The sequence below is a fragment of the Bombus affinis genome, chromosome 13, assembly GCF_024516045.1.
Source record: "Bombus affinis isolate iyBomAffi1 chromosome 13, iyBomAffi1.2, whole genome shotgun sequence".
In the NCBI taxonomy this organism is placed as follows: Eukaryota; Metazoa; Arthropoda; class Insecta; order Hymenoptera; family Apidae; genus Bombus; species Bombus affinis.
This window is the reverse complement of record NC_066356.1, coordinates 8969393-8996173: the sequence shown is the minus strand read 5'-3', so window position 1 is coordinate 8996173 and position 26781 is coordinate 8969393. Positions and strand designations below refer to the sequence as shown.

The following is a 26781-nucleotide window of genomic DNA, read 5'->3' as shown; positions in this document are numbered from 1 at the left end:
AATCCGTTACCGACAGACAGGATCGTGAGGAACAGAAAAATTGCTTAAACGACTCGCGAAAGTAATCGACCGCTTGTACACGCTTTTCTATGAAATTTCATTAGCAGCGTAACGGGAACTGACTATCGCCATTAGATTGGTAAAGCTTCAAACAGATGTGAATATTTATAGAGAAATTACGGGAGATTTTATTTCCCATAGATCACAATGATAATTAAACAGTCCATTGTATATGGACAGAGACTCAATATTCAGTGAGATCATCTGTAATATTTATTAATATGTCGTACACCTATAGATAGATATACAGGTTGATTGGTAACTGGTGGTACAAGCGGAAAGGGGGTGATTCTACGCGAAAAAAGAAGTCGAAAATATAGAATAAACATTTTTCGTTCGAGGCTTTGTTTTCGAGAAAATCGACTTTGAATTTTCGCTCGGTACGCGTGCACTTTATCGCGTCTCGTTATAACGGATCTCACTGTAGATCGTTGTCTCGATGGATATTATCGCAGTTTAACTTTGTTTTTGCCGTAACGGAAAATTAGGAATACATAATGAAATAATAGGAAGTAATTATAAAGTTTATTATTACAAAAATTGCTGAAAATGTTGCCCATTCTGCCGCACATACTTCTGCTCTTCTAATTAAATTTCTATGAACACTTTCTAAGTCGATTTTTTCGAAAACAAAGCCTCAAACGAAAAATGTTTATTCTATATTTTCGACTTCTTTTTTCGCGTAGAATCACCCCCTTTCCGCTTGTACCACCAGTTACCAACCACCCTGTATATGTCTGCAGTAAGTGTCTTGCAATTTCTGTATATGTGAATTTTCATTTCCTGATTTGTTTCAAATTTTATCAATCTGATATGTCGCTAATGAAATTTTAAAGTGTTTTTTATTTAATACAAATAATGGCAATAGATGAGACAAAAGATAGAGAATTTTATTTAATTTTATTGCGAGCATAGCAAAAGGAGTACGGCTGTCGAAGCAGATCCCACGTCATGACATACCGGGCGTTGAAGTCACCGGCGACTTGTCTCGCATAAGGCCGATGTAGTCACAATACGTATGCGCTCACACTGTTACGAAAGCCCAAGATTTACAAGTAAAACAATAGTCATACGAACAGCACTCTATGCAATTTTCATCAAAGAGACGAGCTTCAAAATCGCTTGCAGGAATGACTTACGATTGAAAAACTTTCTTCAGAAACGACGTATAACTTGGTGTTAAATAAATAAAGTTACCGAGTTTATTTTCTACGTAATTAAATGATCGAATCGTTGTCAAGGCTCTCTTTAACCCGCATCATTTGTTAACCGGAAGCTGCTATCAATCTTAAAATGAAAAGTCTACGAAGACAAACGAATCCCATAGTAATTCTATTTTAATCTTCGCTGGTACAAACATAGTCTATTTGTAACGGAAGTGATACGACACGATAAAAGACTGAAAATAAGTAAAGAAAGAATCCAGATGACTACATGACTCGTCTTTTCCTATCAACGGGTTAAGATCCACTATCATTAGCAATTCAAACGAGGCTAACATTAAACAACTAGTCCTACGTACCCTATTCTTAAAAAGTTCAACCAACCACAACTTTTTAATACTTCTACCTTTTGCTCAAACTCGTACAAATATTTTTAGACCGATAATTCAAGTCAATCGGGTTTTTTCTGCGTATCGGTCGCGGTCGATATAATTAATACATGTCGGTTATCGAGATGCTGGATGAAAATCGTTCGGTGCGTGAGCGTGGACGATCCTTGGCGCCTGCATATTTGGTCACCAGTGCCACCTACGAGGATGAACAAGCGTCCCGAGCCTTGTACTCGTTTTCGCGTAGTTGCGTTGCATAACGCCGTTTCATTAAACCGACTATGAAGTCCACGTTATACCCATTCAGCCGTTGGCTGTGTGCCCCTCCATTTTCCATGCGTGTCTCCGCAACGTGCTCGGGAAAGGAAACGGTTGCTTCCACGCTGTTCGCACAGCTGTCAGCCGCTCTCGCGTTACACCCCTCTAGCCATCCATTTTTTTTCAAATGCATCCACACTCGCTCGGTTATTCCGAAACGATATTAGGCGTCGAACTCGAAATCGCGATTGTACACGAGACTGCGTTTTCAACGAAATACCAGAACCACCGACTTACAGCCGGATGTAGATTTTTGAAACGTTGTGCCTCGTAGGCAACGAACTGCGACCATTAGGATATTTAAGACTCTTGAGAACCAAACTAATTTCAGGCTAGGTTCAGATTATCCGGCTTTTTTCACGAATTAAATAATATACCTTTCACAGCGTTAGCGTACACGGTCAGCGTAGTCATTGGCCTTTGATTCCTATGAAAAACTGAACGTACGCGTTCTCGGTGTGTGATACCGGAAATCCAAGAAATCCTGCCGATGAAGAAACGCGTATTTATTTTTTAAATTCTGAATTTTTCACCGTTTCGTAACGCTATTCCACCGGGGGGGGGGGGGGTGAAGTAAACTTTGATACGATATGTATCGGGCAAGAATTTTGAAACTTCTTTTCATATGGAAAAATCAATGTTACGGGAATTGATTTATCGCGAGAGAAATAGGACGAAAGAGATAAATAACAAATAAACGTCCGACGAAATCATTGTGAAACGTGCGTGCTCGCTTTCGACGACCTTGAGAATGGAGAACCACTTAAAACGCGAATCCACGAATAACGCGTTGTTGGTGACGTAACCAGCGAATTTTAGTCTCGTTGTTATTTTTCTATCGTCTTGACAGTAATTTCAACGAGAACTCGTTCTAGACGGCTTCTGCGCCCTTGAATATCCGCCAACGTGGTCTTCGTAGTCTCTCCACGCAACGAGATATTGCGCCATCTTGGTGTCACCAGGATTAAAAACGTAAAACTCGAAGAGACGTTTAACAGGACTTTATCTTTGCATCTCGATGTTATTAGATACATCTGACATAATAAATCCATTAAATGAATCCAGTTAATGAATCGAGTAAACGATGAACGATTTATTTTCACTAATCATCCGATATATGTACGTTTCGCTATGCTTCCGCTCCATTAATCACTTGGACCGATATTTTTATTTCATTTCACGTCCCTCGAGCATTAATTATCAAGATATCGAGAAAACTGTCGATATTGAATAGCACAGAGAATAAAAGAAGAGCTTACGATACAGCAGTGTATGTTAATATTAACTCGCGTGGAACGTCGAATACGTAGATATTTATTAAAATATCTCACCTGTCGGATCACCGGTCTGTCTCCCAAAATATCCAATTATCAGCGATGTCGCGATATCCAGTCGTTTCTGCCTTCTGGGGGGAAAAAAGGGAACGACGAATCTTTTTCACTGTTCTTACGAAACAACGAATCGAAGGCAAACGAAAGCGGAATAAAAGAAACGAAATGTCATGAAGTGCAGGATAGCGGAAATCACTTTTCAAGGAGCACCGAAGTTCGTCGAAATCACCAGTTCGATCTACCTCGTGGATCCGGCTCGTTCATCATCAACACTTCCGGTAGCACACGAGACTCGTCGGAGAGCGTCGAAAACGCGTTCTCGCCGGCCATAAAGTCCACCTCGCGCACGTCGACATCCCCAAATCGTGACTGATCCCTCGATGACGATTCTGCTCGCTCATTTACGAGACTCCGAGTCTCGACGATTCGTTCTATCTAGTCAGGGGAGAGTCGATCGTTATCGCGCTCCCGTGTCGTCAACTTCTCGACCCTATCCTCGCGAACGATACTCTGATTCGCGTAATTTTTATGCCAAAGCAGAGTTAGATGCCCTCGCGAATATTCTTCTTCGAATGGGATTTTCAAATCGACCGAGTTCTTTAGGGTAGGAATATTATCGTTTTATTATCATCGGTTCCACGCTGTCGTTGCCCGCGATAGATCGACCTCCCCCGAGAATGTTCCCATACTCTGGCAGAAATTCTTTTCATGTGTTTTATTATCGGCACTGCACCACACACCTACCGGCGGTTCGTTGCTCTGGAAAGAAGCAGTCGAGCATGAAGAGAGCCAGGCAACAGACAAATCCTCCGCGATCGACGCGAGGCTCGAGACTGCACTGCTCTTCGTCCTCGCGGTCCCTGTTACCTCTGTGTTCCCCTCACACAGCACAAACAGGGAACCGTGCTGAGGTGAGAGAGGGAGAGCCACGAAGAGAAGCAACGAACACCACTTCGAAGTGAACGAACAGAGACAGAAAGTTCCATTCGTGGTGGGAAAAAAACAACGATAAAATGAATAAATTTCGAGGAACTCTTCGATCTTAAAGGAAGGAAATAACACGATTCGATTAAATAATGAAAATGAAGAGGAATATTTAACACGATGTCGTCCTGTGTGCGTGGAAGAAAGGATTGAAGAGAGAAACGAGGGAATGAACGTTGGTATGACGAAGAAAAAGCACTTGTAATGATCTACGGAATATTTGAACGATCGACCGATAGGGCGCGACACCGAAGCGTTTGTCTTTGTCCCTGGATCCCTGAACGATGAATCGCTCTGTGAATTAAAGTTTGATATTTTTGGATGTTACGTATCCGTTATTCGCTTACAATTTTATTTCCAGGGTTTAAACATATTCCATGCTACTTCTATAGTATTTCTTTCTTTTATTCAAACTTGAGGATTTCAAGTATAGAAGGTAGAAAATTTGAATGGAACAGGCTTTGACATTTTTCTCTGTTTTTAAAAAGTTTCTTTGGGCTTTGAAAATATACAAGGCCGGAATATTTGTATCGTGACGAATATTCGCCAGCTATAATTGGTTATAAGGTACAGGATTCATTTGAAGGTTTCGAGGTAGGGGTAGAAGAAGTTGAAATGGAAGAAAGAAAATGTCCGAGTGTGTAGAGATGAGAAGGATAGACTGTGCTTACATCATCGCCCGGGTTAGATGCTGTACCACTGCTTCTCTCAGGGGTGTAGAGGAATTTTGCAACTTTTCTACATTCAAACTATATGTAACATCGCTCCTGCGCGTTCTATACTTAAAATATAATTGTGAATCCTAATCAAATTTATATAAATCCAATACTTTTGTAATACATATTAACTTTTTAAAGAAATAGCGATATATTTCAATTATTCTAAGAATTGTCATCAAGTATACTTTAATCATTGATTTTAATTCGTTTTCTTTTATATCGGTACTCGAAATAAATGTTTAACTTCTAATTTAATTCAAATTGCATTAAATTTCACATTGATTAATTATAATAAAACGACGAATACTTATAATAAGGGTTTATGAGTAGAAATATATTAATAAAACATAATAGCGAGATAATATTTTGATAATTCGAATAGTTTGAAAATTTCTAGAAAATTTCAGATTATCGAATCTTTTCCTAAAACGCTTCGTGCTGTTTTTACATTTTACAAACGCGCATTAAAAGATGCATATAGGAATTATAGGACGAATATAGGAATTATATTTTATATGCGATAAAAGAACAGATACAGAATAAACGTATCACCCAATGCAGGTTTAGTAGTGTTTCGAACTTGAAGGCTCTAGAATCCTCTTACCATTTTAACGTCATTTCCAATGTTATCGATTCAGCGTAGACCAAGGAATGACATGTACCTACATATGTACATATCTGTGCTTCCTTCCTTACCTATGTCCGATTATTATGCAAACTACACCTGTAGGCATTCTCTCTTTTTTTATTTTATATCCAAATAGTTATATTTTGCTGATTTGGCATTAGAAACTATTGGTATGTTATTCGAATTCAAAATTAAAAAATACAAAATGCGCGTATTGTTATTGTTGCTTAAAAAGCAACATCGTGCTAAGCGCTACGAACAGTTTGAATGAATTTTGTACTTAAAAACTATTATTTTTGTTTTAATGATTTTTTAATGTTTTTAATGGTTGATGCGATGATTGAATCAAACCACGAAAATCATATTACTATTCTTAAACTTTATTTATAAATTTATTTAAAAAATAAAAATACAAATACATACAAAAAAGTACAAATACATTCTAATTAAAACTCCATCTTCACGTCTGAAAAATAAAAATTTGCGAATGTACATATAAATGTGATTATATATTAAGCATAAAAGAATATTTACCGTTTTGTTGGAGCCTCTGCACTTTTCTTTCATTTTCTAGATTCCATAGAAATTCTTGAAAGATATGTAATGACTTATTAATACTAGTTTTCTTGTAATCTTTTATTCTCTTCGCGTTCAAGTCGTACGTTTCTTGTTCAGTCTTATCTTTCACATCGAATTCGTTTATTTCTTCGATCAACGTTGCAAGCGTTGGAACTTTGTCTAACTGGAATTTGTCCACTGCATTTACGGTGAATGGGATACAAATTTTGCCAGTTTTTGGGTGAACACAAAAAGGAGATTTCAAAAGATGGTTCAATCCTTTGCTCACAGCTATATCTAATCTCGGATAAGCATACTGTAGCATTACTTCTTCTATCAAATGACGATATTGATACCATTTTTTATCTCCCTAAAATTACACGTTCGATATCAAATTATTTCTATCTATTCCCGTTAAAGTTTCATAAGTATTATAAAATACCGTGGTCTTCTTGTTCTTAACATATTTCACAAATGAGTCCCATCTGTCCTTGCTGGAACTGCATTGCCCAAAAAATGCTTTTAGTTCTTGTCTATCTTCATCATCGGAAATTATCTGCAGAAATTTTTCCATTCCTTCGTCTGTTCCTAATATATTTTGTTCTTCTATACAGAATGGAACAAAAACAGCTTCTATCATTTCCAGCGCACGTCTAATATTATACAAAATTTTACTTTAAATGATGATATAAAAGAAATTGAAGTTGGGTGTAATTCATATAATAATAACGTACTTGATGGAGTGGTGTATTCTATCACCAGGTAAATTCACTTTCTTCTTCATATATTCACCACCTTCTACAATTTGCAAATACTCTGCTACTGCACCACGTTCTGTTGCAGTCAGGCTGCGTGCACTGGGATCGCATACCCAGCAATGGATACCTCTTCTGCCAGAAAATACCCACAATATGTGTTTGTATCCAAAATCCACTGAAATTCGATGCATAGATAACATACACATATTTTTAATAGTTTGCTAATTATACTTACGTCTCAAAGCACTATCTAAAATTTTACAAGCCAATGCCATAAACTTCCAGCATTTGCAGCAGATATCTGCACCGCTGCAACATGTTCTTACATCATCATAGTCAGTCATATCTATGTCAAAAACCAGTTCTCTTTCAACAGGATGAAAATTTGTTCCTTTGCGTTGATCCTTTGGGCTAAGGAGAAAAAGTAAGAGGATATTTAATAATGATTAAACGTCTACTGACTTTGTCATAGCTACCTGAGGTTGTATACCGCGCCTATATCAATCTTAAAGGGAAGAAGTCTTTTAATCTCATACTCCAACTCCTTTGCACTTTTGAACGATTGGAAACGAAGATAGATATCACCTTGGAGAGTGAATGAGAATTCTCTATGGGTAAATACATTCACTGTAATGATATAATTATTTCAGTAATGATATGGATTGAAACTAATTCAGATTGACAATAGCAGAAATCAAGAAATTATTGTTAGTACATATCAGAAACATTAACATAATTAGAATACCATTTCCATAGCTGAGCCAACGATAATAATCGTGAAAAGGAAATAATCTTGTATAATAAGTGGGCAACATATCAGCCAAGTTCGCTACGTCTTCCATTTTGCTTGACAATTATGTTAAAAACTTGACAAGTACAAATTTTCTTAAACTGTCACAGATTTCTTTGAGTTTTGAAACATCTCACTTGGTATAGGTTGTGGCGGGAAAAAGTGCCATAAAATAGAGACTTTAAAGACCATACTTCCTACAAATTATATTGGACGTGACGCTCTGATGGCCATAAACTATATATGAAATGGCGCGAATTTTTAATCTTTTCTTCTTATCATAAATTTTCAAAAAATTAACGCGATTACTTTATACGAATTATTTTCTAAAAGATTCATTTATAAAGATAGTCTGAAAGGGATTTTTATATTCAAAAACTTTTTGCAGAGGTAGAAAAGAAAATAAAGAAGAATAGTGTTCTGAATGTAACATTTTATTTTCTAATGTCATTACACGTATATTGAATGAAATTTAAAGTGTAATACCTTTAACCCTTTTACATACGTGCAAAAATAGAATCGTTCTATTTTTGAATGAACATTACTGGTAGGAATGTATCGTTGAACTTATCTAAATAAAAATCGTGGTCGGTGCTTCGGTATCGATGTCGATGATTATCACCCTATATGTGTATGCAATTACAATTCTTTGGAAGAACGATAGAACTTTTAAGTTACGTGAAACCTCGCCACATCACGAAGGAAAGAGCCTGAATTTTCCTCTTGAATGTCATCGTTGATTGTTCGACGTGTATACTTGCATTCTTCCAGCAATTTCATCGGAGATAAAGAGAAAATTAATGTAAGTACGAACTATAAAACGAATGTTACTCTCGTATATTTATTATGTACAATTCACTGCTTATCTATATTTCATATGCACGTCGCTTCGCGTATAAAATAAACACGAATAACTTAATTAAGAAACGTGAGGATTTAATCCTTTTGTTTTTTTAACGGGACGAGGACAATATGCGTAGAGTTTGAAGAAAGAACAAGATATATATTTATATATATATCGGGATACGATTAAACTTATAATACAGTCTTCTGACCTGGTGTCGATAACACACAGTTTTCGTATTTAAATACGTTCGATTTGCGGTTCGCGTAGCAAGTGCACCTCTGGTTTGCATTTCGTAAACATCTCATATAATATAATATTAAATTAATTATTAACTGCGATACCCCAGCCCCCAAGAAGTGTACGGTGAAGCTTATTCTTCAAATAATCGTATCTATCACGCTTTATAGGATCGAAATATACATGCTACACCCTTTTTATCTGTACTTATATGTATAATATTACAAACAAATTGTTTATCTCAACGAGTTACTTACAATTTATCTACTATACTTCCGCAAATAGCATTTTTTCGTACAGTAATACGAAGTTATAAATCATATCTTGTGAAGTTAAAGCTACAATATATATCTTTCATAATATATATTTAATAATAATAATAATAATATATCTTTTTGTGTCGTTTCGTCGATTAATATAATCACTATTTACAAACTTCTCTTTCTTTCTCTCCTACTATCGGCAACATGAATAATAACTGTCTTATAATAGATTCTGCTTATAAATAGATAAATCTTAAATATCATTCAATCGATAAAAACTCTTGAAAAATCACCTAAAAACGATGGATGACGGTGTGCAGTTGACTGTAACTGGCGAAATGATCGATGAGAATAAATCCAATTAGTGAAATTTATGATGATCTACGCACGAGATATCAATGAATAAAAAGCACGGTTGTATTACAGGTGAGACTTCGATGACTTAACATCAAAGACACGCGAGGATAGGAGGAAGAATTAGAAGAATAATTCGAAAAACTACCCTTAAAACGTAAAACTATAGACTCGCGAATTAAATTTTCCTAACTGAGTGACTATTAAAAAATACCGACTGATTACTTCGGTCATGCTGGTCGAGCGGATCCTTATTAACCCATAGAGAATATTCACGCAGGGAAGCAATTAAAAAGTATGAAACAAGCTCTTGAATTCTCTATTCTTCTTTACATACATCTCTCATTGGGAGAAGATCACTTTAATCTGCATCGAGCCCTTCACGACTTCTCATTTGCGAGAGTTTGATACGGCTAACTAGAAGACAATGAATGTACGGTTCAAAATAATTTTGAGGATCCTACGAGAGTTTCAATAATCATCGGTAATAAATAGGAATTTTCATTCACAGCTTCATTCACCGTTAGCCTCCTATTATTATTAAAGACATAAGAGTTTTTAACGTCTCAGTCGTTCATAAATCCTTTAATCGTTTCGAACAACGCACAAAGAATTTTCGGTGGTCCATTCTTTTCATGGTCTCTGATTCTTTCCTCTAAGATCTCCAGGAAGTACCATATCAAATATAGATCGGATCGCAAAGGGTCACGACAAAAATGATAGAAAAATATAGTGTAGCGAGACTGTCTCTCCTCCTACTGTTCCTGAGGCACCTTTACAAGAACAGTTCTCGTGCCTTCCGAATCAGAGATGTTAATCTTCAGCTCGTTGGTCAACATCTCGAGCTTGTCCACCACCTTGGCGTTCTTCTGTCCACCTGGATTCGGTGGGGGCCAAACGTCGTCCAACGGAGGTTCAATGTACTTCCTGTTCGGGTTTATCGTGACATCCTGTTTTCCGCAGAGCGTCCCTCCGATGTGATCGGAAGACGAGACGCATTTCGACGGTGGTTCCGTATCCATACGAGCACGTTTGTAGAGGGGTGGCTGAATCGTTGGGCTGTAATCGTGATCCAGAAGGCCCTCGACCTCCTGCAGCAACTCCTCGCTATATTGTTGCAGTTCCTCGTCCATCAACTGTTTCGTGTAGAGTAACGTTCGAGAACGACCTGAAACAAATGTTAGTTCGAATATAAGTATTATAGAAATAGAGCTGCGAAATTAGATACCGATCGTGTAGAAATAAGGATGATCAATTTTAATGAAAATATGGCGAAATAGATCGAGTAGAATTTCCAAAATTTCGCCACTCCACGTTTGAGATTTTCTACATAATTGTCTTCAAACTACGAGTATCGTATTTGTAAGCTTGTCGTTATCATTCGCGCTAAGTAGATAAAAACTTGTGACGCGGTTAACCATGAACATTGCATCCTCAATATGATGATTAGACAACTCGGTCTGTGTCTGGTTTCGTAATCAAAGCGAGCAACTGGTTACGAATCACTTCACGTAGGAGCGAACGGTCCTAAGGTATTAGTCTCTGAATTTTAACGAAGGTCAATGACATCGTAAGGTTCTCGTTATGCTCTGTAAAAAATCAAGAGTTACTACGCCAACGATTCGCGGGCGAAAGTCGCGTAAAGAGGAATTTCGTTTATTCGAACTTTATAATTTATCTGACAGGAAAAAATGACACAATGTCAGGTAACACCCAAGATACAATCGAGATAATGGAATGTGAAGCGAAAACAATAGAGTGAACGGCCGTGTTGGGAAAGTAGTTAAAGGAAGATTACAGTTCAATAAGAAAGATCGACCAGCAGTTCAGGCATCGAGAAAGGATCCGAGCTTTCCCGTCCTCGTTTAGAAAGTAGCTGAGCAACTTCTCGATTTCCTGCTCTGGTTTCACCATTCCGCAGTTAATATCGATACCATACCTATTGATTTCGAAATCATCGTGTTTGTCACTTTATCAAGATTTATCATACATGTCCGATAAAAACGCACTCGTCAACTGACCAAGATTTTATACACTTCCTTAGATGATAATTTAACAAGTAATAATACAAGTGATTTATGAAGTTGCAAGTTGTAGATTGTAGATTTCTGTCGCATAGTTTTCACAATTTTAGCAGCAAGCTAGTAATATTATAACTTGGGAAGCTTTTATAAAAATCGAAGGAGCGATAATCAAATCTCAAGACTAATAACTATTATAAAATTTGAATCGCGTAAGACGGTCCTGAGCGAAGAGACGTCGAATTGTTCAGAAGAATAAGAACGAGATTATCTCGAAGAAGAACTTGAGATTATCGAACGAAAATTTATCAGCTCGATAGCTTCAGTGTGCCGTAGAGCGAAGGATACGAAGTAAATTCGTTTCGTAATCTGAAATACCGCTGATAATAATAATATATCGTCTGCCTATTTTTTCGAGGTGTAACTTCAAGTGTATTCTGCTGTTCTAGCATACGACGATACAGCAACACGCGTTAAAAATGAATTTGAAAATTGAATTTAAAAATGAATTTGTCGAGGGAATTATTCAAATCAAATAATATCGGCAAGCACAAACGAACGATTTAAAAGAAGAATTAAAAAGAGAACAGTAGCATCAAAGAAGAAAACAGAGAGAATTTAAAAAATTGTTTAGATGCTCTTTACGCTTCGAACAAATATAATTACAAACTAGATATTACGTAAAATATATTCACCTAACATGATTCAATTATCTGAGGTTACTTAATAATATCTCATGATAATGAGTTCTTGCTCGTACGTGCTTGCCGTTTCGTCTTTCTTCTATGTGCTCGAATTGTTAATTAATAGGAATCGGTATTAATATCATTTATGATAATTACGTCGTTTAAATTAATGTCAGTCGATTATTATCAATGCTTGCTCGTCATGAGCCTTGCTTGCAACATTGGCCAAGGGCATTGTTAAAACAGACATAAAAGGCGTCTTTGGAAAACAAATTTGCAAATCTACTTTCAGATAAATCGTGCGAAATGATTTTATTCTCGAACGAATTTTTCGACGTCATTGAAACAGCGTGATATCGCCAGAAGAGTATAGAATGTGGGAGAAGAGAAACGAGAATGAGCTTCTTCTTCGCCGTTTCGTTTTCCATGCCGGTAAGAAGCCAGTCGACCGTACGAGGCCAAGATGCAACAAACCTGCAGCACGTGAAAGCAACGCGAAGGAAAAAATCAAATATTTAAGAGGGTTGTGCCTTTCACGATCTCATGGAGTTCAATGTTCTCCAAGCTGGCCCGTGCTATCAAATCCATCCAATCTGTGTGTAACCGCTAATATAACGGTCCGAAAAGGTCGAACAAATATGCTGGTACCATTCACGTTTATTTTTGATATAAAAGCTGGTAACTAGTGCGCGTAGAATCGATCGAACGCAAGATCCATGAAATTTTCTAATCTATATGATATCCAAGCACTCGATCAGTTATTATTTTGGAAGATCTTGGAATCAGGATAAATATATCGACATGTATGGTATGTATTTAAAAAAAAAACAATCACGATTGATTTTTCGTTGAAGATCCTTTTAAGGTATTGGGTCGTTTTATTCGAGAGAGCTAAATTTAAGAGAGCGGCTAATTTTATGAATTTTTCTCATGGACAGAGTAAAAGTAATAGAAATCTTGAAAATGTTCCCAAAATGATTTAAAAACCACTTAAAATATCTGAACAAACTTGGTACAAGTAGCTATAACAAAATATTATCGACACGCTTAATTACTAGGAATTGCTCAAATATTAGGATATTTTTACACAATTTAAATTTAAGAGAGCGGCTAATTTTATGAATTTTTCTCATGGACAGAGTAAAAGTAATAGAAATCTTGAAAATGTTCCCAAAGTGATTTCAAACCACTTAAAATACCTTGGTACAAGTAGCCATAACAAAATATTATCGACACGCCTAATTACTAGGAATTGCTCAAATATTAGGATATTTTTACACAATATTTTCGTTATTAAATATCTGCTGCATTTATTAAAATGTTCAATATACAAGTGAAGTAAAAATACAGTATACAAAAATTCATGAAAACGTCGTTCAATAAATCTGTCCATGCAAATCGTTTAATTTGTCCATCGTGCAACACTATTCTTTGAAATTCGTATGAATAACGACACGATACGACTCTTCGTTAGTCAGAGATGAAGGAAATATAGGAAACTTACCCGCTAGCGGCGGCATTTTCTCTGGCTGTTCCTGCTCTTGCGCGAGTTCGTTGTTGGAATTGGAGTGTGGCCGTAGATTCGGCACGGCGACAAGAGCCAACGAGAGCAACAAGACCATCAGACAAGTGGCAGGCTGGGCGCTCTTGTTGCCTTTTTGCAACAGAGCCTGCAGCCTCTTTAGTTGCCCGGCCAGGCTCTGATTCTGCGACTGTAGAGCCTTAATGCGTTTCAGAAGCGTCATGTTCTCCTCGGTACACTGCTTCACGCGATCCTCCAATCCGTCCACGTACTCCTTTTTCCTCTTCCGCGAGTCCTGCGCAGAGATCTTGTTGCGAATCTTACGTCTGATCCTCTTGAGCTCGCGCTCTTCGTGCTTCGTCAGCGGATAATGAGTAGGCAGCGTGATTCCTTCTTTTTGGAGCAGACGCTTCTCCTCGGCGTTCAGTTTTAGCCTCGGGTACGGAGAATCCGACTCCGAGATCTCGTCGCTCGAATTGCAACCCTTCTCGCTGCTCGAATCTTCTTGTTTGATGTTCATCTGCGGATCAAGCAGAAAAAGGAAATGTAAACATATGAAAATCACAGGTTCAGGTTGATAAAGTTTTATAGTAATCAGTGATACAGCTGTTAAAAGGATATTTTAATATTATGATAAGTAGTATTTTTACAGCTACGAAGAAGATGGACGAATATATATGTTTAGATGCAAAATCAAATTGGATAATTTTTATAGTATGAGATTAATCGACGACGTGCTGGGTCTTAAAACTGATTCTCTGTAAAGGATGATAAATGTAGCTTATCGTGTTCTTCCCCTGTATTCTTCTTATGTAGTTATCTATAATTACGCAATTGAAGTCTGAGAGTGAAAGTTTATAAAAGTTCTATTCGGATTCTACCAATTATAAGTCGATCAAGCTTTTGTTTTTATTTCTCTCAAGAAGAAAATTTATAACGATCTAGAATCTAAAGTTATAATTAGAAGGTAGACGAGTTTTGTCCACGATTCAAGTTAGATACCTGAACTGGTTTATTAATGATATTAGCCTGGTTGATCTTGAATCCTTTGAGATTCCTAGCTTGCGAGGCATTGATGATCTTGATAGTTCGTACTTCCTTCATATCTTTCAGGCTCACCGGCAGTAGAATCGATCTTGGATTACCAGAACCCATTGGCGTGACGCGTATCAACTGTCTGATATTCCGTTTCCCATTGCACGTGATATTACGGACGTTTATCGTGTTACTTTCCGCAGATGCGACGTGAATTTGTTGTTGCTTCGGTGCTTTTTCTGAAACGAAGGGTTTTATTTCTCGCTATATTTCTCGTTATTTTCGACGTGACCTTATTTCACCTAGAAACAGAACGTTATCAGATATTTTTTGGAGCCACTATCTCATCGAGCTTGTAAATTTCAAATAGATATTATCGCTTTGTTTGATTCCGATAACTGTCCAAACATCTGTTCAAATCATGCGCCAGTTTCGAATCTGTTGGACTTTAGCTTTCACAAATGGACGAACAAGAAGAGAAAATGTGTTTTTATGCTGAGAACGAGGGAAAATCGCGTTTGCGACAGCACAGGTGTAGTAGTACGTGTTCAATGTCACAAAATCCTAACAGAGCTCACTGTTTTCGAGATACTTTGATTTAAGAGTTTAGCAAGCTTCTGCCAGGTAGTTGCATGACGTATTAGGTGCTCTGGATCCGTATTCGTACATACAATCACAATTTTCTTCCCTTTTATCATTGCAAACAATGTTCATCTTATTTTGCGTTAATCTTAAGATTGACGATTTATTTTAAATACATTCACGTTCACTCGATCCACATATAGAACTCGAGGTCCACTGACTCATCCATGAGATAAGCATGTCCAAAATCAGAAATTATGTGCCTCCTTTGCGCGCACAATACGACCATTTCTCTTTTATTTATTTATAATTTTTTTCATTAAGAAATACATTCCTATCGTTCGTATAAAACAGATACAGGATTTCTGGCTTTGGTCACGTGTAACTCACGCATGAGTCAATGTACGATGTGTGCTGTTTGTTAATATTATTTTATACAATTATATCATTATGTATCCCATGTAATCGTACTAGTATGGAAGCACAGTGTGTTTTCTCAGGCTGCAGATGTATTATCCTCTAACCAATGCTGAGTATATCTCAGACTTAAAAATAATTTCACGTTACTCTTACCTAAATCGAGAACCGGTTGCTCCGTCACAATGGTCGTGTTAGCATCCGCCAAGGTGTTTGTCGGGTTCACTACAGCCACGAGGGTGTGCTCCACGTCCATTTCCTCGGCGACATCCGTGGCAGGTGATCCAATGTTAGAACTAACCACCGACCTAACAGGACTGTCCACGCTGGCCATCGATTGAATAGGGCTGCCCAAAGAATCGAAATCCATGACATCCTGTGGACTGCTCATTTCAGAGTTGCTGATCTCTAGTTGATCCTCCTCGATTGGTAGAAGCGGGCTTAGTTGTTGCTCGCAGGAGAGACTCAACGCGCTTGAAAGTCCGCTGTCCGACGATGAAGACGGGATCGCGTCCAGATCATTGTCGATCAGATTGAACTGATTATCCTCCAGTTTGAAAATGGAGTCCAGGAAGTCGTCCGGGTTGGTTGGCCATTCTTCCGCCTTGAAAAGCAAACGGAGAACAGAATGGAAATTATTTTGATGCGCAAGTTAGGCGAGATCGTAAATTAGTTACACAGTTTGTCAGTGCCGAATACTCCGCACGTCTGCTGAAGGCTTTCTAACGATAAAATGCGATTCTTTTTATTGCAATTATCGCTGCAAGGAAAATACTTTTCGGACTTTATAGATACGTGGCTGAATTGTTATCCTGATCTTTTGCTCCGTGAAATCTTGTAAAATAAACGAAGCTCGTTTTCTTTCTTATTTGAAATACGTAGTACTTATATTCAAAGTATTTAAGAGAGGCAAGACCATACATTGTATCGTGTCTTATGATCCGTAGCTGCGTCGTGTGTCGTAGAATGCGTGGTAGAACGAAGTAGCGACTCGTGCTATTTTATTTGTAAGTAGAAGAAGCTGAAAATATCAATGACTGCTTCAAACTGGGAGAACGAGGAAGAGAAATTACGATGCAAAATACACATATACTTTTATTTCAATATACCGCATAAATTATGATTTTATACGTCATATTCCGCGCTATAAAATATAAGTATAATCTGCACATTATAACTTATTCAGGCCAATCTCCTTCGTTTGTTTTTCAACGTCGAAAGTTTATTTGATGTTGCATGCAGAGAACCAAGAATGCATTCACAGTTTGTTTTTAATGGTACTTTTACTTTGTTGCATCGCAGCTGCGCTCGTCTGTACGCCTATGGCGTTCCATTTAGATCAGATTATTGACCCGATGGATCTGCCCACGATAAAACGATCAGAGGCGGCTCTTAAGCTCGATGTAAGCGAGCCATACACTACAAATTCATTGCTGTTTCGCCATGGTGACGCATCGCAATTCAGCAAATTTAACTTTTTAGCTGTGTAACACACACGGCTATAATTCACAGTAATCGAATTCCATAGTGGAATTGCATTCCGTATCGCTGGATTGCGCCAATCGTCGCATTTCCAAAAGTTGAATGACACGTTCGTGTGTATTGCAACGTTAATGATTAAACCGCAGAATTTTACCCAAATTCATATTCTTGAGAATATAATCGAAAAAGTCGCATCCTGTGCAATTTTGCACTTTCAAATTTCCTGTGAATGTGTGAAAACCCGCAGTCTATCGATGACGCAATGCACGCGAGTATAGAGACTGCACGATGCGGATCGTGTAAAATCGCAGCAATTCACGTGTCTAATAATCTACGTAGAGCCTTGTGTTCTCAATAGCGGAATAGATGGTGTCTATTGCATCGTTAGAAGTATAAGACCCGGCATATACCAGCGAAGTGACATCATAGCGATCGCCGTATATTCGATGTGCATTGCATTAGAAAAGTAAATGCACCGAATCGTACAACTCTGTCGTATAAAATCGTATAAGAACGTGACCATCGTTGGTCCATATCAGAAATTGTGTTTCTACAGGTACAATTACCAGTGTTTAATTCCTAGAATGCTATTTGTGATCGATGGCTGATGCTGCTAGAGTTTTTAGAATGATTAAAATAAGACTCCATGGGCTGACAAATTTTCAACAGCGCGAATAATCTGCGTAACGCTATCAGGATAAAATGCGCAAATACGGTATAATATTTCGCAAAAATTGAAATTTATCGCGTAGTATGTTTCGATCTTCTACGGCTCCCAGGACAAAGTCGTGAGGCAATCGACTTTCTTGTTAAAGAAATGGGAGAAAATTGCTTCGTTCGTTAAATATTACAGAGGGACTATGCTTTGGATGTTTTGTATATTTTTGCAAACCATGTGCATCTTGTACATTTTAAAGTTTCCTCTAAATGTGCAAAAGTCCACGATCTCGCACGGCGTTACTCGTGCGAAATCACGGCGTTGTATCGCTCGTCTGCGTCGAACCTTAAAGTTCTCGTTGAGGATGGAAATAACAGACTTTGTTAATGCGTGCTCCACTTATTGTTAGATGTCTGGATGAAAGTTAGCTTAATCGGTTTAGCGAAGCTTGAAAAGTGGCCGTTCGCGTGGCGCTTGTCGCGCGAATCAAGCGTTTGGCCAATGCCGGGTAACCTAGTTTTCTAGTAGCATATGAGGAATGGTAAATATAGTCGAGTAGCGTGGAACACTGGTTCGCTTGAATTTTAGGATTCCGCTGGTGGACTTTTAGAATCGTAACTGAAAAGGAAATAGAAAGGGAAACGGGATTTTAGAAAAGGGAAAATTCTCCGATTCTGCCTCGTGCACGAGCTACATTTTATATGAAAAAAAAAACTGCTTAACGTGTTTATTGATAGGATCTTTATTGTCATACAAAATTATTTTCATACAAGATCTACATATTATACAATGTACGCGATACTGGATATATCTTGTGATACATTCTGAAAGAATTTAAAAATAAAGCGTGAGCTAACGCAAAAGGTTCCTCTGTTTATCTGAATTTCCCTGGGACGCCTTCTTGCCTGTTCACATTTAGCGGATCTCGATTTTATGTCCCAAATAAAAAAAAAAAAAAAAACAAGGTAAAAATTGGACGAAAGCCGAAAAAATCCGAGAAATGTTTCCTTGCGTTTATACAAACTACTTCTTATTCACAAATTGGTAAGGTTATTACGTGAACCAATTACGCAAATGTAGAAACACTTGTGCATACCGCAAGTGGCTCCTGTCTCATTGTTTAATTCGAAATTGAGAGGCCAGAATTTTTTAGACTATTCACAAGAAGTCCCGTAAGGTAACGGTACTCCTCGTTCGAAGGTCGCTGGCCATGACGAGTAGGTTCCCATTCTTGTTCCGATTCAATGCATAAAGATACTTAGTACTTATTTGTGTCTCTGGCAACGTTATAAATTAGTTCAAAACATAATACAGTCTATTTGCGTAAATACTCGCAGTTGCGGAAGGAATTAACGTTAAATATTCTATAAGTTCATCTGAATTAATTGATCTATCGAACGTAATAATCATTGTGTACACAAGGAAATATCGTTTTTATATCGAGTTGTAAGGCAGAAATAGAATGCATAATTAAATATCGAGAAGGTATCAGACATTTCAATATGGCGGCTGCAGCAGCAGCACGTGCATTAGGCTATACCATATGTTACAAAAAGTCTCGTGATTATGTAATAACGACAAGTACGTACGTTCTCTCATTAATCGATGAAAACAGAAAAAAAACGTATTTTATATTTGTAGATCGAGCAACTTTCCAGCCTAGAAAAGCTTCAGAAGAGAAACAAATAAGGAAAGCCAATGATGAATCGTTATTTTGATTCTTTTATGTGGTAAATCACTCGATCGCTGATTACACGTGCTCTAATAATCCTTCTAATTGTTACATACTATCTCGTTACGCGTATTTTAAGTACAATTATCATTAAGTGGAAAGGATGGAGAATGATGATCCGGAATTATCTTGCGACAGGTGCGTATGCACGTTGACACGTGGGTCGCGTACTCCATATGTTAACAGGAACGAACGTGTGCAACGCTCGAATAACGGGAGTTATTGGTTAATCGTGGTCGTAACTTACATCAGCTACCGTAAACATTCGTGCCATTATATGAATTGTCGTCCTTTGAGGTTGAACTCTCTGTACGGATCGCTTAGTGGCTAGTTGAGCAAAATTGAATGTAATGAAAGCAAAGGATAGTTAGTCCGTAGTCTCGTTAGTTGAACGGCGAATTGAAGACGCGATGAAAGTGGCACAAATCGCGGTGAAGCGTGCATACCATTGCTTTTCGAGCGTGTCCAAGTTTTTCTCCTCTCGCACAACGGTATTCATGGTAAACACATTTTTTGGCATTTCGCCGAAAAAGAGAGTATAGAAAGATTAAGTTGTGGCTAGACAAATTGTCTTTGAGAAGTTTATCGTTTGATATACTCCCATCTGTTTGTACAACAAAACGTGAACAGTTGCGCGTGCCGGTTTCTCGATATTTTGAATATTCACCGATAGCATTGCGTAAAACATGAGTCGATGTTTAAAAAGGTTTCGCTAGCCTTGGGAATTATTCTACGTATTAGCATTCGCGATAACCAGCCGCGCCAGAGTTCAACTTCTCTAGTTAATTAGTGATTAAACATCTTGGATTTTCCTTCAGAAACCAATCCACGAGATGTATCCATTTCCGTGAATTAAGGTTTTCATTACATAAAGAACTATTACAGAGTATTTAACTATTATAGAGTGGAATAAACTATTCTAGAAACACGGAAAGGGGATGTTAATAAACCAGTCATTTAATACAGCTTGTCTTTTCTGTCGATGAACGATTATCTCTGTATGATCATTCGGCAAAAAATACTCCGAAGATACAGTTCATCGAAATCCCTTCGAAGAATTCCTACGATCGTGGTTACGATCGCGTGTAAAAGGAAACTGGTTTCCTTTGAGCAAAAGAAGAACCCGTTTGAAAGCGAGCGGGCTTCTAAGGAAAAAACCTAGCCAAATGATGAAAATGAGATAAAATCATGCATCGGAGACTTACCGCGATGGCGTCGTCGCCGTAACTCTGATCTATGAAAGGCTCGTCTTTAACGTCGACTTTTAAAAACGCATCTTCCCGTGGGAAGAGAAAATCCATCAAGGTGGCATCCGTCGACGACATCTCGACAACGCTTGTCGATTACTATACGGCACAAAGCTATCGTACACCTTGCGTGTATACGTATGTATGTGTCTGTATGTAGTATTTATTGCACAGAATGCACCGCAGCCACTACATTCCCATGAAAAACACCGTTTGTGCACTGCACCGAGGTTACACTCGAACACGATAAAGCGCACCAGCCAACTAACGGAGTAAAAGAGTCTGTCACTCGTCGCAGACAGACAGACGTTTGTGGCCTCCTCGCCCCACCCTGAGGCTCTTGCTGCAGCCAGAGAGCGAGAGAGACCGGTTTTTCGAAGCTGGTTGCTCTCCTTTACTCAAACATTTGCTTCACTTAGATCACTCACGACGCTCCTTGGAGCATGCCGAGCAATTCGTACGATCTTACACCAACTCCTGTGCACCTGTACCGCAAGGAATTGTTTATTTTGTTCGAGGATACCGCAGATGCTCGATCTACGGCCGGGTATTGTCAATTGAACTGCCAGCGTGGCATTAAGTGCGTCACGTAAGGCCTATAACTGCACGACTACGCGATTGGTTACGGAGCTTCTCACTAGCGATAGGCGATAGGTGGAGACAAAATTCGTATTACCGGTATCACTCGTATTTCGAACATTGAAAATTACATTTTGATGAGAGAAATTTGAAATTCGCTCGAAGATTGTATTTACAGACCTAAAAATGCAGACTCTTCAGTGTTTAGAATGTTTGTGAATGGAAGTTAAACGAGGTGGAAAATATTTATCATATTTATTGGTCAACCTCATGAATTTAAAAGTAATGATGTCACAAACACTTTTTATGTTTACCTTAGAATTTATTATTGTTTATATCATCTTGGGATAAATGAACTTAAGGAAGTAAGACATTTGTTTCTTGAGGACAGAACGTTAATCGTGTACTTGTATAATAATGTCAAGAAATTGTGAAAAGTGGAAGCAATAATACTGTCGTCTTTGATGTTGCATCAGGCTGGTCGATTTAGCTATCTCAAAATGCGTGGCGCATTTAATGCAGATTGTTAAGTCATCTGTCAGAATTAGAGAACAGTCATCGAAAATTAATTTTGCCTATAGTAGACAAAAGGAATGAAAATAATTGTTTTACTTCTTTTTGCATAGACAGGTATCTGTAAAAAATATTTTAAGGATTTTCCTGAGTAATTATTGAAACCTAAGTTTTAGTCTAAAGAATCAAATCTTCTGATCTTCTTATTTCTATTTTATACGTTGTTTATTATTATAGATAGTGGAATATTTAAAGCAGAAAGCATCTCTTTGCCATAAGCGAATAATGACTTATCACCAGTTTTAGGTGTTTTTGTTGTAAAAATATCAGGTATATGTAGGATCACGTCATTATTAGGATTAGGATTTCTGTAAAATATTATATAATAAAAAAGTTACTATTCAGTGTTCAATATCTTTTTAAACTTTCTTATGAAATATACACGTACGTGAATGTAAGCATAATAGAATAGTCCAATTGCTATAAGAAGTCCTATCACGTTTACAAAATTCCATCCTTTCCATGCATAAAATGGATCAAATGCCAGTGCTCTTCTTGTACAAACTCCCATTCTTCCAAAGATTTAAATCCTGACAAATAATACTTGTATGTGTAACCTAATGTTTGTAATTATTGTAAAACATAACCGTGCATTGTAGTTAGTGATTTTTACAGATTTGTCAATTTTAAGTGAGTCAACAAGTGAGGGGGGGGGGATGTTCGTGTTAGGGGATGTACTCGAATGAAAGCATATTTCATAAGTATTTTTTGTTGGAAGGGACGGAAAATTTTACTAAGTAAATTTAATAAGTTGTCTATGGATACTAGATAATTTGACACCTACAAAAATATATGAAAGTGTATAAATATCAAATATCGATTATTTTCATGTAAGCCGAATCACGTCTGAGTCATTTCTAACAACTACACAATATGGCGCTGATCACGGACGCCGTAGAAGGATTGCAGTCTGAAAGTGGATTGAAAATGGATTGAAAATATGTCAGTTGTGGTAGTTTATTAATGAATTAAATTTTCTGAAATGAGGTAAGTAAAATAATTTAGATAGTTACTTTTACTCGAGTAAAAATTACTTTTATGTATTACGTTTTTATGTTTTTGAGGTTATACATTCAGTCATTGAGATAATTTTGTATATATCTATTTTAATAAATGAAAAGTAATTTTTGTGACAACAGAGACAACTAATAACGTTGCAGATGATGTTGAAATAGGAGGAATTATGTGTAACCTCCTAGCATCAGCCATGGAGACTAAAGTAACTAGTAAGACTAGTAGTTTAAAAGCTCTTTTGCTACGTGCATGGAGGGAACGTTGGAGTGATTTACAATGGGGTATTAATATAAAAACTGTAAGCAGTCTGTTAATTACTTAAATACTTATTATCTATACTTTCCAGAAATATTTTTTATTTCATCATTTATAGATTTTACCAAGAGGTGTTAGCGGAGATGTATATAATTTAGCAGACTGTATATTACAGCAGGCATTAGTAGGACTTGGGCCGAATCAATTAGTACTTTCGTATTTGAAACATTCTTTAAGTTCTCAGGTATATATCATTTATCAATATTTTGTTATTATATTTTTAAAATAATATTTACATGTATAAATTTTCAGCTGGTCTCCTACGCGGCTGTGTTACAACGAATAAGTAAATACGATGCCCTTCACAAGCCTCATTGTATCTTAAGCCTTCTAGAATTTTTAGAGTCTATTCAAGTAGGAATAACTTGTCGTGGTAAACCAGAGGAGGACCTTTTGGCTGCTGCAGTATTATCTATAGTACATTGGTTGTTACAATGTTATTTGCATACTTTGACAAAAATGCCACAAAACAATCCATTGACGCCACAACCAACAGAATTGATGGACAAACCAGCTAGTATATTGAAACAGATGCTTAGCTCTGATTTCCTTTGTGCTATGATGTATTTAGCTAAGTACGACGACAAAGATTTGTACATAGAGGTTGTAAAAAAGTGTCAAGAGATCGAAGCACTGTTAAAAACTAGTAGTCTCAAGTCTTCTGTTCCAATAGAGGAATCTCTAAAAAAATTGTGCAATTTAGAAGTTGACTGTGTCACACTATCTCCTGAAATGTCACAAATGGAATCTATAACTCATTGCCTGCAACCTTTGTTTGCAGTGCAGGTGTTGCTAAACCCTAGCACAGAGACGTCCGTATTCGTTAATCAAATGCTTATGGTGCAAAGACTTAAAAATTATACAAACGCAAGACTGTATTGTGAGATAATTCGTGCGTGTTTAATGTGTCTGCACAATGTTACTAGCACGTTTAAAGAATCGCAGTGGGGCGCTTTCACTTTTCTGAAAGTGCCCCTTATTTTGAAAGAATTACACGTGGCGCACACAAATGGAGACGATAAATTGGAATATTCACAAGATATTCTAGACGCCTTCGAATTACTACTCCAATTTACTCCGCTTCTCGACATAGTGGACACTGCATGTTCTTGTAACAGCATAGAATGTTTGTTAAATGCTCTGCAGAAAGTCAACTTAGTCACAGAAAAGCTAACGAAACAATTAAGTAGCAGAAGGGAAGGCGTTACCGCGACGTTACAGAAATTAGAATCGTCTACGTCCACGCCCTCCATTCCTAAAGTAATTGTACGCGCGGAGCCAACTTTATCTGGAATTTTGAAAACTCTCAATGCAGATTATACAAAGATTCACGAAGCGTTACTTAGTATGTTATACCAAGTTTTGACTGGAAAGAGCTTCGAATTGATGCTGGCGGTAGCTACAGTGGAGGGAAAGCTGAAAACTTTTGTTACCAAATTAATTAAGTTCAATGAATGCAGCAAGCAAATCAGCGAATCTGTTCCACCAAAGACTGCAGCAACTAGAGCGATGTTGTTCGATATATCGTTCCTTATGTTGTGTTCTATAGTGCAAACTTATGGATCTGATGTAAGTTTTGATTGTTACATAGTATATATATTATACTTACATATTATGCTACATATTACAGACTTTATTACTCACTTTACCATAAATTAATACATTATATTTTTCCAGGCTGTTTTAGAGGAAGGAGAAGGAGACTCCTTTTTTGAACAGTGGGTACGTGAGTGTATGCCCGAACGAAACCAACCAAAGTCGCCCCAAAAAATGTTGCAGAATATCGATCCTGCAAAGGTGGATGCGTTGTTAGCGCAAATCAATTCTCCAGAAACGGATTTGATATCTAGTAATATAAAGTGGCATATCTCGTGTCAATCAGCTATGGGGGCTGTGAAAGAGCTTCTCTGTGCGTGGGAGAGCGACGTCCTTGGAGCTAGTGATGTTAAAAGAGCTCTAGATGGTTTGCGTGCAACTGCTTGTTGTTTACCAGTTTGTGCAGCAGCTTGGCTTTGTGCATATATGAGTATTACTCATCAAGATGCACTCTTGAAACCTCTGAACATGGTACAACATTTCTTAACCCCACTTCCTGGAGATGAAATGCAGGAAAATCTTAAGGAGCGGTTAGTACAAATATGAGACATTTTTATGGATATTTAAGATTGTTAAAATTAAAATTTGTATTTTAGATCGAGTTTGATGTCACAAATCATTCGTAAAATGCAATATGATGTTCATCCCCCTACACAATCGAAAACGAAGGTGCTTTCAATGTCTCATAGGTATCGTCTTAAAGTTTTTTAATTGTTGTTGCTTTTATTTTTATATTTTCTATTTTATGTTACATCTTTATATGTGCGTTTTTGTTAGTATTATATCAAGGCAACCTATATTGGAGCAATTAGAAACTGTGTGGGGGAATATAAATCAGCGAGGATGGATAAATATCCAGGCGACACAATCTTTGGAATCTTTGTTAAATACTGGTGGTTCCTTATGGTTTGTGACGAATATCGTAAAAGAAGTGCTGAAATATCGTTATCAAGAGGAGTTGGACCAAGCAGTAGATTTAGCGTTCGCCATTTTTCATCTCGACATCGAGAACTGTACATTAGATCTCATCAACCATATCATTCCACAATATTTATATAACTCTTTACAGTAAATTTTACTTACCTTAAATATTCACAACAATTTTTAATGTTCATTTATAGTTTGATAACTCTATTGATTTAAAACAAATCCCTTCCAGGAGCGAAGAACTTGTAGAACCACAATCCTCAGTGTTAGCGAAATTATGCGTGTACTGTATATTTTCTACGTTAGAATACAACAATTCTAATCCTTCTCGTGGGAACAGTAAAAAACGAGTCCGTCGAGATCTAGACGCAGATGAACTTGACGCTCTTGGCGTGCCAGCAAACAAAATTTTAAGATTAAATGAGACAGGAGATTCTAAACCTATGTTCGGTTCGCAAAGTCCACAAGCTCAGGGTTCTACTAATGGTCAAAAAGCGGTTGTGTTGAGGGACCCTCTGCTCTCAGCGTTAAATGCATTGTTTACGATATTCACATTTCTAGCTGGCAGAGATGGTGAAGTATCTCAGCAAACTCATTTTATACTTCAATTTTTACGTCTGATGGTACAATGTGGAAAAGATAGAACACGTATCGTGTTGCAGGGAATGCCACAAACATTGGTGAGTTTTCATACATATATGTTTATTTTTTTATTTTATAACAGTGAATGAAAAATGAGATTTTTATTTTTGTTGGTTTGTTTAAGGTACCTTGCCTTCTGAAAGCATTGCCCGAATTGTTCACGACTGATATTCTGCTAAGATTTTATGATATTCAAACAGCGGTTGGCAGAAAAGCGACTGCGCGTGATTTATGTATGCTAAGAAATATCAATTTGAAACCCTCAAAATAATTTTGAGATAGTGAGATATTAATTGTATAATTATTTTTAAATACATGAATTTAATAAAAACTTCCCTCTTTTATTGATATTTT

General features: G+C 37.3%; 4 protein-coding genes across 5 annotated transcripts in view; 1 reads left to right on the top strand and 3 right to left on the bottom strand.

Moving 5' to 3' along the window:
- Nucleotides 1–4124, bottom strand: part of LOC126923564 (cuticlin-3) — a 68705-nt gene extending 64581 nt beyond the window's left edge. The window contains exon 1 of the mRNA XM_050737146.1: nucleotides 3262–4124. The gene's annotated coding sequence lies outside the window, so the exon portion shown is untranslated. The remainder of the gene's footprint in view (nucleotides 1–3261) is intronic.
- Nucleotides 4125–5951: 1827 nt separating this feature from the next.
- Nucleotides 5952–7883, bottom strand: LOC126923563 (DNA primase small subunit). The gene is made up of 7 exons (XM_050737145.1): nucleotides 7654–7883; nucleotides 7385–7535; nucleotides 7144–7319; nucleotides 6885–7083; nucleotides 6593–6803; nucleotides 6127–6520; nucleotides 5952–6058 (listed from the first exon to the last, which is right to left on the bottom strand). Exons 1-7 carry the CDS (start codon nucleotides 7748–7750, stop codon nucleotides 6039–6041), a joined length of 1248 nt encoding a protein of 415 aa, XP_050593102.1. The 5' UTR covers nucleotides 7751–7883; the 3' UTR covers nucleotides 5952–6038.
- A 228-nt stretch (nucleotides 7884–8111) lies between these two features.
- On the bottom strand, nucleotides 8112–21367 carry LOC126923556 (uncharacterized). Its single transcript, XM_050737120.1, has 5 exons — nucleotides 20740–21367; nucleotides 15819–16266; nucleotides 14631–14902; nucleotides 13611–14148; nucleotides 8112–10567 (listed from the first exon to the last, which is right to left on the bottom strand). The coding sequence occupies exons 1-5, from the start codon at nucleotides 20857–20859 to the stop codon at nucleotides 10155–10157; spliced, it is 1791 nt and encodes a 596-aa protein (XP_050593077.1). The 5' UTR covers nucleotides 20860–21367; the 3' UTR covers nucleotides 8112–10154.
- Nucleotides 21368–22749: 1382 nt separating this feature from the next.
- LOC126923551 (mediator of RNA polymerase II transcription subunit 24) lies at nucleotides 22750–26758 on the top strand. 2 transcript variants are annotated; one of them, XM_050737108.1, is made up of 9 exons: nucleotides 22751–22920; nucleotides 23094–23245; nucleotides 23321–23446; nucleotides 23515–24831; nucleotides 24940–25388; nucleotides 25455–25547; nucleotides 25636–25926; nucleotides 26018–26465; nucleotides 26552–26758. In XM_050737108.1, exons 2-9 carry the CDS (start codon nucleotides 23117–23119, stop codon nucleotides 26696–26698), a joined length of 3000 nt encoding a protein of 999 aa, XP_050593065.1. In that variant the 5' UTR covers nucleotides 22751–22920; nucleotides 23094–23116; the 3' UTR covers nucleotides 26699–26758. The 2 variants fall into 2 exon arrangements, with proteins under 2 accessions (XP_050593066.1, XP_050593065.1); XM_050737109.1 differs by lacking the exon at nucleotides 25636–25926 and having other exon boundaries at nucleotides 22750–22920.
- Nucleotides 26759–26781: the final 23 nt, after the last annotated feature.

Bases quoted from the DNA above. Each gene is read 5' to 3' on its own strand.
- LOC126923563 (XM_050737145.1), bottom strand. From the start codon at position 7,750: ATGGAAGACGTAGCGAACTTGGCTGATATGTTGCCCACTTATTATACA. The intron at 7,084-7,143 runs GTAAGTATAATT...ATCGAATTTCAG, and splicing joins TTTAGATAGTGCTTTGAGAC to TGGATTTTGGATACAAACAC. The intron at 6,059-6,126 runs GTAAATATTCTT...TTTATTTTTCAG, and splicing joins GCAGAGGCTCCAACAAAACG to ACGTGAAGATGGAGTTTTAA.
- LOC126923556 (XM_050737120.1), bottom strand. From the start codon at position 20,859: ATGTCGTCGACGGATGCCACCTTGATGGATTTTCTCTTCCCACGGGAA. The intron at 14,903-15,818 runs GTAAGAGTAACG...CCTTCGTTTCAG, and splicing joins GCAACCGGTTCTCGATTTAG to AAAAAGCACCGAAGCAACAA. The intron at 10,568-13,610 runs GTAAGTTTCCTA...CATTTGTTTCAG, and splicing joins GAAAATGCCGCCGCTAGCGG to GTCGTTCTCGAACGTTACTC.
- LOC126923551 (XM_050737108.1), top strand. From the start codon at position 23,117: ATGTGTAACCTCCTAGCATCAGCCATGGAGACTAAAGTAACTAGTAAG. The intron at 24,832-24,939 runs GTAAGTTTTGAT...ATATTTTTCCAG, and splicing joins TGCAAACTTATGGATCTGAT to GCTGTTTTAGAGGAAGGAGA. The intron at 26,466-26,551 runs GTGAGTTTTCAT...GGTTTGTTTAAG, and splicing joins AGGGAATGCCACAAACATTG to GTACCTTGCCTTCTGAAAGC.